Consider the following 11,708-nt stretch of genomic DNA (forward strand, 5'->3'; position numbering starts at 1 on the left):
TTCGTCAAGAAATTATTATTATCGCTCTTTTAAAATTACTTTTGTAAATTATAGAGTTACTATTCGATTAATCGAAGACCGGATATATAAGAAGCTTTTCACGGGAAAACAAAACAAAATAAGATCTCTATGAGTTTTGTACAAAAAAAAAACAAGTAGTATTATACGTACAAACATTGAACTTATTGTACTAGACATTTTAGAGGAAAGAGTTCCACCATTTAATATGACATTGTATATATAGTTGAGGTCAACATTAAAAAGGAAAAAAAGAATTAATTTTTTGAAGGCGACAAATATTTATTAAATAATTAAAGCCAAAATAGAATTACATCATGAAAACATCTATGTTCTCTATATGAAAAGCAACAGAACAAAAAATATTTATAGAAAAAAAATTAACACATAATAATACTGAAGTATTATTTATATTCTTGTGATCTTTGACGTGTCATTGTTCATATAAAAACATATTAATAAAAATAAAATAAAATATTTCTACAATTCTAATGTTCAAATTTAAAATATGACAGAAAATTCCTTCAATAAAGTTGATGAGTGCAAATTTTTGGATTCAAAACATGTGAACAAAAGAACATTTTTAATTTTCATTACTAGAGAATCCAGTCTAATAAAAATAAAATAATGCACACACCTACCGCCTTTCCTTTTAAAATATTCTTCATTGTATAATTGGAAAAGCATATCAATTAATTTCACTCCACTCTAGCAGAATCTCACACTGCGAAAAATGGCGGAGAAGAAACGATTGGTGACTGTTGCTGCTCTGCAGTTTGCCTGTACCGACGATGTTTCCACCAACGTCGCCACTGCCGAGAGGTTTTTCCCTTTTTCTTTCATAGCCCCTTTTGCATATATGTATTAATTACTTACCAGTTTTTGTTATCTTTTTCGATTTAAGGATTTCTAAGTTACGTTGATGACTTTTGTTGCGTCCTCATTTGTCAATCACAGTTGTAGTTTTTTTTTTTTTGTTTTTTTTTTGTGGTAATCTAAGAGCTTAATATTTGTATAGGATAAAATCGGATCATATTAAATGCTCATATAATAGAGCAATACGTGGAACTAGAGATAGGAGGAAAGCGAAACAGGTGGAAGTCAAAACCGGAGGCATCATTCTTGGTTGGCACCGCGAAGCCCCAATGGAAATGTTGTTCGTGAAAACAAATGAATAACAAAGTTTTATATTATCAATGTGATGAAAACGATATAGGGTTGTGTGCTATCTAACATTCTTATTGTATTCTTCAATTGAATTGACTAACTATTTTATCTAGTTTATTGGTTAACAAGGTTAATATTGCTCATAAAAATCTGTCGAGTTCTTACTCGCCTATTCAAGCTAACCTAATGCCTATTATGTCTATGGAATTAGAACTAATAAGAATGCCTACAGAAATTAAATCACATTTTAACATTCTAGCATGGGTTATTGTGTTTGAAAGAAGCTGGTGCCGCTTCTTCATTGTATTCCATCAATGAAAGAAGTACGTCGTGTAGCAAGGGATGATGGTGAGCAAGCAGGCAAATTGAAACAGAGGCTGTGGAAACACAGGTACCTAGTTGTCATCGACGATATATGGAGCAGCAAAGCTTGGGATGATATAAGTCTATGGTTTCCAGATTGCAAAGGAAGTCATAGCCTACTTACCACAAGGTGCGGGAATGTAGCCAGTTATGCTGCTCCAGGTAAGCCTCCTCATCACATGCTTTCTCTAAGTCCGGAGAAAATTTGGTTGCAATCGAAGCTTCTTGAGAAAGTAGAGCTCTCTCCAGAATTAGTGAAAATTGGTAAGAAAGTTGCAGAAAATTGTCATGGAATGCCCTTGACCATTACTATAGTTGCTGGGCTTCTATCTAAATGCAACAATGGAGCATATGGATGGGAGCAAGTTGCACATGATGTAAAATCAGCAATATTTAAAGATCTTGGTAGACAATGTGAAAAGATCCTCGTGTTAAGTTACTACTATCTACCTCAACACCTAAAAGCTTGTTTTCTATATTTTGGAATTTTTCCCGAAGATGAAGAGGTTGATGTGAGAAGATTAGTGGAGCTATGGGTTGCAGAGGGATTTTTAAAGCAAGCTGATAATAAAAGTTTGGAGAACATAGCTGAAAAATGTTTGCAAGAACTTATAGACAGAAATGTAGTTCTTGTAAGCGAGCATAGGTTTTGGGGAGAAGTGGAAACATGTAAGATCCACGACCTCTTACATGAGTTATGCTTAAGACAAGCACGAAGTGAGAACTTCCTACCTGTTATAAATAGTAAACCACGGAATAGCGTCACGCGTATCTCCCGATCATCCAAACGGGATTGTCTAATGATTGTTCGCCTGATTAGCAATTTTTATTGGTTCAACTCTCATCGCTGTGATCAAAAGAAAATACGCACTATTGTCTATCAAGGTGCACGCAGACATGCGGGGAGAGAAAGTTTAGGATTCAAGAATTTCAAAATGATCAGAGTATTTGACTTGAGAAAGTTATACTTTTATGGTGAAATTCCAACTTTAGTATTTGATTTGGTGCATCTAAGGTATCTATCCTTGTACATTAGAGACCATGAATTTCTCCCTCTTTTCAACCTTCAAAAGTTGCAAATTTTGATCATTGAAATAGGAAAGAATTGGGCAGATAAGATACCTTTAAACATTTGGAGGATGCCACAGTTAAGGACTCTACGCTTTATGAATTTAGGATGGTTATGTCCTCCGATTATGCCTAGTGGTGAAGAGAAGCATGCGGTTTTAGAAAAACTGCAAACTATAACTGGTGTTGGTCCTGCATGGTGTGAAAAGGAAATTTTTGCATTAATGCCTAACTTGAAGAACTTGGAAATCGTGTTGACCGGAGTTGCTCATGAATTGTGGATAGGTATTTCCTGTTTGCCTCTAATTGAGGTACTTAGAATTATAGTTGGAAAAATTGATTATAGGGCCTTTTCCCTGTACCGATCAAAAGCACATGATGCTTTTTTGAAATATAAAAGCACTTTTCCACCAACCCTTGGAAGGTTGACATTAGGCGGGACATGTCTTCCTTGGGAGGCTATGGACATTGTTGGCATGTTGCCTAACCTCGAGATACTCGAACTGGAAGACGATGCCTGCGGAGTTAACCTAAGACCGCGTGGAAACCTTCTGAAGGAGGGTTTCCTAGATTAAAGTTCTTGTCACTATGTCATATGCTTTGTTTCACAAAGTGGAAGGCTACCGAAGATCATTTTCCTGTCTTGGAGAGACTCTTTATATCTCATTGTCCGCAGCTAGAAGATATCCCACAAGACTTTGCAAATATTTTTACACTTCAATTGATCGAGTTACATGACTGTTGTATTCACCTGGCCATATCAGCACAGCAGATTGAACAAGAGCAAGAAGCCACTTTTGGAAGCCAAGTGACATATGTCCAAACATACAATTGTGGACAAGGTAAGATTGACAAATAGAACATATCACCATGCTTTTTTGTGAGTGTCAAAATATTTCTTTCTTCTGGATTGGATCAACTTCACGACTAATGTGTTAAAAGAGCTATCGACTGAATTGAAGGAAGAAGAGAAAGAGAAGAGGAGAGGAGGCAAAATTTAAAATAAATAGAACTTCTGAACATATTTTGACTAAACAAACTACACTGAAGCCTTCTAATCCTTTCATTTCTCTTGTGGCCGTTTCATACACTAAAATTAGATGCGCATTGCTTAGTCTCCTCTACTCCTCTCTTTTCTTTAATTTGACAATTCGAGTACAGTAAAAGTTTTTAAATATGGTTGAGGAAATATTAGTGCAACATTTTTTTAATTTGACATTTCGAAACACTTGAGTTATTTGAATTGCACTGAATTCTTACAGTAACTTTGTTACATTTGTCATACCACTTATACACCAACTTTTATAACAATAATATTATTGGGAATGATTTAACAAAGAAAGAGCTGAAAATATACTGGTTTTGAACTTGTTTATTACTAGTATTTTTTATTATCCCAATATATGCTTGAAGATTGTACTTTAACTGTAATTTGATGGTTAAGATGCTAATATTTGCACTTCTTTTCTTTTCAATAGCTTACTGCTTCCAATGTCATCATTTACTGAAGAGAGATTCCAGCTGACTGAGGAAGGTAGCTGCAACGATATTTCATCACACTTCGTCTAGAGCTTTCTATTTTTCTTGAGCACAGTGTTATGAAATTAAGATCCTTATGCATTTGGTTGTATTTTTATTTCTTGCTTTCGTTTTCAATATGCATTTGGTTGTGTTTTTATTTCTTGTTTTTCATTTTAAATCGTCACTTTTTAATAGTAGCATAATAATGTGTGAACAAAAATACCTTAACACACTATGATGAAGTTTGAAAATTCCATACAGTGGAGTATGAACTACTGAATATTAGAATGAAATATGTCAGAGGAAAGATGATACCTAGATTTAATTATTTCTATATTCCAGTTTTTTTAGCAGTGAATAGCACAAAAATTATAGTCAAGGTAATTTTAGAAAAATCGAGAGCATTCAAATTAAATTTGTTTGCTTCACCTGTTTTCTTCCGTTCGCCGATGAGGGAACTGAAAAGCCAACATTGCGACGTCACGGCAAACTCCGGTAGCGCTCAACACTCTCCGGAAAGAACTTCCTCGATGGCTCGACGGAACCCTAACTTCAATGCTTCTGCATTCCACAAATTGTGAAAATTATTTATTGAGTTTAAACTTTAGCACAAAACTAAACTCCATGAGCAACTTTTGAAGTTCGAACTAATAAAAGTTTTAAATTCCAAAGTATTTCTGGAGTTCACATCTGAAACCTAAGGGAAAAGGGCCAAATATACCCCCTACTTTCGAATATTATCTACATTTAACCCCGTTATATTATTCGATCACATTTATCCCTACCGTTATACTATATGGCCAAATTTACCCCAATCATCAGAAAACATTTAAAAATTACCTCTTGATCTGTTAAGTAATCCAAAATCTCCTAAATCCTTTTATTTAAATCACTTGTTGTTTTTCTTGCTCCATTATTTTCAGAAATTATTATTGATGTGAATGCTAAAGTTACTAAATTATACAAACTATTCATAATTTTTTTTAATTACAATGCATCCATTCTCTTCTTGTAATAATGAGTTTGGAGTTAATATAATTTTTTTTTAATCATCATATACACGTTGTAGAATTCAGTGGGTGTATTTATTGTGTATTATATGCCGCTGGTTATCATGTATGTACATATATATTCAAATATATTTTGTCATTGCCTGATTAGTATAGAGTTCGATTGACTAACTTAAGAGTGCACAATGTGTAGACATTTGATTAAAGCAAAGTGGAATTCGACAATGTAAAGTCTCCGAGGAACTTCAATAACTAATACTTGCAAAAATCTCCATACATTTGGTGCAACGAATTTATTAAATTCGGGATGTTGTAAATACTTTTGGAATTTAGAAAAGCTACCTAATTTAGATTTTTCAATTTACTATACTTGTTTATTACCAGTTGTATTATTTAACATATTTTTTTCTTATTTTTTTCCTCCAATTCAGAAAGCAGGTAAATGCCAATTATTTCAAAAATAGTGGACCAAAAAGAAGAATTAGTAACTTAATTAAAATGATTTGAGAGATTCTAGGTCACCTAACGGGTTGAGGGGTAATTTTTTAAAGTTTGCTGATTATAGGGATAATTTTGGCCCAATAGTATAATGGTAGAGGTAAATTTGACCTGATAGTATAACGATGATAAAATGTAGACAATATATAAAAATAGAGAGGTATATGACCCTTTTCCCGAAACTTAAAAAACGGAAAAGGGCCACATCTCTCCTTTTTACTATAAGAAGCTAGTGATTCCACTCGCGTTTAGCGCGAATTATTAGAATTATCCACACTCAACTTTATACATTTTATATAATTTTCCATCATTTAGAGTTTTTAGTCTTCCAAAAATACTTGATTGTTGTATATAATCTATATAAGTGAAAGAATACATTTATTTTTCTTAAAAGAAAGCAAAGAAGGAAAAGAATTTCAAGAAAAACTTCTTCCGTGCATATGTTTAACAAATTCAAGACATGGTTAATTCTTTGTGCATTTATTATGTGCACATAAATACCTAATTATATGAATCTGTTCTGTAATTTTTGTCTTTTATTTCCATTTCTTTTCCTTTTTGAATCTTTTTATCTTTAACTTTTTTCTTTTTCTCCCCCCTTCCTTACTTTTCTACCCCGCTCATTTTCTTTAAAAATGTCGAATCACTTTTTCTTTCTTCAGCTTCCTAATAATAAAGATAACTAACCAAAATAAATTCTCAAGTCTCAACATAAATTGTAAAAGAAATTTAAAAATATACTCCATTATATGATATGATCATCATTATGCAATAATTATCCAATTTAATTAGAGAATAGGAAAAATAATCAGAGAACAAATAGTTAGCAACATGAAAAGCACCAAAAATTAATAATTTTTCTTTTTTTGGTCATTGAACTTAACAAATTTTTTAGAATCCTTATATTAAATAGCCGGACATAAGAAAATTTTCCCTTTTTTTCAAAATTTTTTCACTCTTTTTCGAAATCAGCGTTTGTTCATAACATTTCCAATTTTTACTTGAAGATGCATTTTGGAAATTTTCGAAAATTTTAAAAACTCCAAAAAGTTATTTTTCAAAATTTTCACTCAAATCACTCACAAAACTTCAAAAACAATCCAAAATTATATTCATGTCCAAACACAACTCTAAATTTCAAATACCATTTTCACTTGAAATTTATTTTTCTCCTTATTTTAGAATTTTACAATTCTTATGTCCAAACGCCCACTAATTTGATGTATGTCTTCTTCGTGCAGTAGCCACTTCCTTCTTTTTCAATTTCGTTTTACCATTTGGTCCTTTTATAATGCTTCGCGTATAGTGAATTATATTTGATTGATGTTTATCAGGTAAAGATAAATCTTTCCATAGAACATTCATATACAATTTGGGGGTTGGTGAAACACAATATGAATAATCTTCCATCACATGCAACATATTTTTAGTTGGACGCCGAAACAATTACCAAGTGAAACAGTCCAACAGACAATAATAATATCCCTGTTAACCCAAACAAAAAAAAGCATACAACAATAAGAATAAAAGATAAGAAATAAAACAAAAGAAAATTTTCCTTGCACACAAGTAAATTGCTTATTTTCTTGATTGTCATAGAAATATGATCGACTATCCTTCAGCCTCCTATGTAAATTACATGAATATTTACATATTGTAAAGATTTACTAATCTTTGCTAAACAAATTGTAATATGGCCAAATTTTCATGACATTTGCCATGACATAATATCCATTATAACAAATTTGTGGTTCATGACATTTGGCATGACATAATATCCATTATAACAAATTTGTGGTTCATGACATTTGGCATGACATAATACCCATTATAACAAATTTGTGGATCATGACATAATATCCATTATTAGGCCAAGAATTTCTTGCTATAAATAGAAGAGTTTCTCCTCATTTGTAAACACACCAATTCAAGAGCTTTTCACTCTTGTCTTTCTTTCTCCTCCTTTATTTTATTATAGAGTATTTTGTAAGAGAGTGAGTGTTGGAAAACACTTGTGTGAACCCTTTCTTTGGAGTGATCTTGTGAGGTTATTCTCTTGGGGTATTTGGGATTAATTAGAGTATTTACTCTAATTTTGTACTCTCTTTTGTACTCTTGTTGGTATAGTAAAATTGCTCATCTCCGCTTGTGGACGTATGTCACCTTGACCGAATCACGTTAAATTTGTGTCTTCTTTATATTCTTTAATTGCCGTTATTATCAACTTCCATTGTCTTTGTTATTGTCATTATACCATTGTTTGGCTAAATTCCGCACTACCCGGGTTCCCGACCCTAACACAAAAGATTAGGGAGCCTAAATAAGTAAAGCAATTGGGTAAAGCTAATACATGTTTAACTTCTTTTGATTTCTCAAGTTAAAATTAACTTAACAACAAAACACAGTTCAAGATTTCCTCCGAGCCAATATTATTATCTTCACACCATAAGATCACTCGCTCTCCTATTTAAAAATGAAAACTTCAACTCGTCTTTCAGCAAAAGTTCAAATTCTATTATCAATAGCTAAAGTAAAAAATTAAATCCATCTAAACCAATGAAAGAAATTAAATGTCCTCTTCTGTAGTTTGTTTTCAATTCCACCGCAAATGCTATCATTTCTTGTTAAGGAGCTAGGTTTTGCCTCTATTTTCAAATCATTGAATTTCACATACAACTTTCAAAATCATACCATGTAAGAAAGTAATTATGAATTTTGCACGTATAAAGAAATTAAAACAAATAGGAGTAGGAAAAAGTTTATGAACTTAGAGAGTGAATCTAATTACCTTGAAGAAAAGTATTCGGCGTTAAGGTAGATACCATTGAGTGTACCACGCCCACAATGCTGATGAAATAGCACGAATTACCAAAATCTAGCAAACAGTGAAAAAAGCAATGACGGGAATCAAAAGTATAAACTTTTCAACAAAAACGCAGGCATACTTTTGCCAATAAGGAAATAGATCCATTTGAATATGCTGCGAAGATGGAACATACATATAAGTTCAATCAAGATAGAATATTCCTGTTAACACATGAATATAACAATACAAATGACCAAAAAAGAAAAAATATAACAGTGTAAATTGTGACTACGCAAAGGGAAAAACATAAAAATACAGTAGACCTCATTGGTGGACTTGAATCGAACTTTCAGATCCTATATATAGCACACCGTTAAGTGCCAAGAAAATATGGTGGAGAATTTTTCAATGCACAATTGAAACTCAAATGGATGAATCATATCTTGATAGCAATGAGACTTACGTTACTGTCTTTTTATCTCCTACCTTTGATGCATTAATACACATTAATTAAAATTAATTAAAAGAAAGGGGAGAAGAACCATAACGTTTAGAGAATTTAACATAGGTTTTTTGGCTTTTTAATATAAGCTAAACTAATATAATTGGGGAGAAAAAAAAAATCAAAAAAACCAGAAAAAGATAAATATGAAAGCTGCCCAAATAGGGATGCCACATCCGCGGGCCAATTCCGAGCGCTCTCTCTCTCTCTCTCTCTCTCTCTCTCTATATATATATATATATATATATATATATATATATATATATATATATAATAGTTATCAGTAACCTTCGTTATACTTTCCTTCACTATTCACCCTATCATTCTCCATTTTAATATTTTTGCCTCCACAACTAACAAACTCTTTAAGTAAGACATATGGCACGATCTGAAATAACCTAACATCTACCCATTTACCCACCTAAGGATGTTTACCGGACGGGCTGGACCGAGCTGGACATGAGAAAAATAGCTCGTCCAGTTAGTGGGGCGGGCTGGTTAGTGGGATGGGGTTTCAGGCTGGTAGTGGGCTCGGATTTTTCGAGTTAAGTTGGGCCCGTCCGGGTTCAATCTTATCGGGTCTAGACCGGGACGGGTTAATTTTGTTTTAGTGTATTATGTTTCCTTATTTAATGTAATTGATACTTAAGTGTTTGCAAACTTTTAAATAATAAAATAAGTATTTTAAATCATAAAATTAAACTTTTAAAGTTTTAAATTTCATTTTTGAATTTGAAAATTTAAAAATTGATATTAAGTGGCTACACAAAATTATTTAATAAGACCTAAGGATCAAACTTCAAAGCTTTCGTTTCATATTTTTATTGCATAATAATACATTAATAATTTAAATTAATTTGCAAGTTCTATTTTATTTTTTTATTTTATTTTTGAACATGCAAATTAAAAGTTTACAATAATTATAAAAAAAAAAAAAGTACATCACGTGCTTTGTATCATTTTTGTAAGTTCATCCATGTCAACATGAGGTTCTTGGTTTTCGACATTGCTCGCATCGGAACCATAAACCATTATATCTCCAATTTCTTGGTCCTCCGGTTCATCTACCTCTTCACGCCCTTGATTTCTCCGTTCTGATCTTATCTAAACTTCGAAGCACACTAGAACTTCCAAAGGCGTTGCTCCCCAATGAATGATGGATATTTACTAACTGCTGCCTTGCTTGGCTAAATGCGCTCTATGATGCAACAGTTGAAATCGGCACATTTAGCACGTCTCGAGCAATGGCCGAAAGAATAGGAAATTGATTTGAGTTGGTCCTCCACCAAGCCAGCAATCAAAATTTCTTTGTGCAAGGCACTTTTGCCTTTTGCAAGTAGAATTGGAGTTCATCAATATTCCTGCTATTGATTTGTTGATGCTCTCCTAGTGTAGACAAAATTAAATAATCTTCAACACCATAATTATCCTCCATATCACCGGATGCAGATATAGAAATTGAACTTGAAGGAATATTTGCATCAACAGCAGAAGAAGCATCAACAATTTTAGCATAATAATTATATAAAGCTTGTAAATGTTTGTGTAGATTAGAAATGCAAGTTTCCATATCAGGGGTTTTAGTTGGTCCAATATCCATATAAACATATAAAGCAGTGATTAATTGACGACAATTAGCCATTTTGATATAAGGGTTTAAAATAGCACCAATTAGGTAAATAGGGGAAATATGATAGAAATATTTCTTAAATTTATCTAGCATAGATTCAACAACAGAACTATATCCTTCTTTCTTCTTGAAATTATGGAGTAAAAGAGAAATTTTAGCTATATATACTAAACCATTTGCAATAGTAGGATAATAAGCTCCAGAAAACTCAAGTGTAGCTATATAAATATTTTGTAAAATTTTTACAACATCTTCAATGACATCCCAAGTACTAGATGTTAACAAACAGTTAGGATCAGTAAAATTAAAATTAGCAAACTTCAGTTATAGGCATTCTATATTTATAACAGTATCTTAAGAATAAATATGTATAATTTTACTTAGTAACTATTTCTTCAAGTTTTGGTTTTAGTCCATAATGTACACATTTATCCTCAAATGCATTTAATCTAACACTTCAATTATTTCCTTGAATAACTCTAATAGCTCTTCTAACTAAAGTAATCTCATTTCTAAATAATTCAAGGCCACTCTTAACAATTAAATTATAAATATGACATGTACACCTCACATGAAATATTTCAGGAAGTGATGGGTGTAGATGCAATTTTAATAGTGAAATAGCAACACAAAACTTTTTCTGCAAGATTATAAAATGTAGCAAATTTATGGGTAGTATTACTTATAAATGCACCAGTATGACTTTGATCTTCATCATATTTAAAAGCAATAATACGTTTTTGCATACAAAAATTATCATCTATCCAATGACATGTAACAGTCAAATAATCATTTTCATTAACAACACGACCATATTAGAAGCAAGAGAAACTCTACAAGGAAGATGTAACGACCCGACAGGTCATTTTGAGCTCTAGCACGTCGTTCGATGGTTTGAGGCCTTGAGTAGCTTCACTTCATGTATTATGACTTATACGTGTGATTGGAATTGAATTTCGAAAAGTTCAGAGTTGCTTCAGATGGAAACTTCTCCATTCGAAATCTTAAAGTTGGATGAGTTGACTAAGGTTTGACTTTTGAGTAAACGATCTCGGAATCGAGATTTGAAGCTTCCAATAGGTTCGTATGGTAATTTTGGACTTGTGCGTATGTTCGGGTTGAGTA

At 32.3% G+C, this 11,708-nt stretch overlaps 1 protein-coding gene across 2 annotated transcripts; it reads left to right on the top strand.

Moving 5' to 3' along the window:
* Window positions 1–590: 590 nt before the first annotated feature.
* LOC104090463 (putative late blight resistance protein homolog R1A-10) lies at window positions 591–4,395 on the top strand. Of its 2 annotated transcripts, none has more exons than XM_070188033.1 (3): window positions 591–840; window positions 1,470–3,458; window positions 4,095–4,395. In XM_070188033.1, the coding sequence occupies exon 2, from the start codon at window positions 1,500–1,502 to the stop codon at window positions 3,189–3,191; it is 1,692 nt and encodes a 563-aa protein (XP_070044134.1). In that variant the 5' UTR covers window positions 591–840; window positions 1,470–1,499; the 3' UTR covers window positions 3,192–3,458; window positions 4,095–4,395. The 2 variants fall into 2 exon arrangements, with proteins under 2 accessions (XP_070044134.1, XP_070044133.1); XM_070188032.1 differs by having other exon boundaries at window positions 592–840; window positions 1,467–3,458.
* Window positions 4,396–11,708: the final 7,313 nt, after the last annotated feature.

Source organism: Nicotiana tomentosiformis, chromosome 11, assembly GCF_000390325.3.
Source record: "Nicotiana tomentosiformis chromosome 11, ASM39032v3, whole genome shotgun sequence".
In the NCBI taxonomy this organism is placed as follows: Eukaryota; Viridiplantae; Streptophyta; class Magnoliopsida; order Solanales; family Solanaceae; genus Nicotiana; species Nicotiana tomentosiformis.

Coding starts and splice junctions, on each gene's coding strand:
- LOC104090463 (XM_070188033.1), top strand. CDS start 1,500: ATGAAAGAAGTACGTCGTGTAGCAAGGGATGATGGTGAGCAAGCAGGC.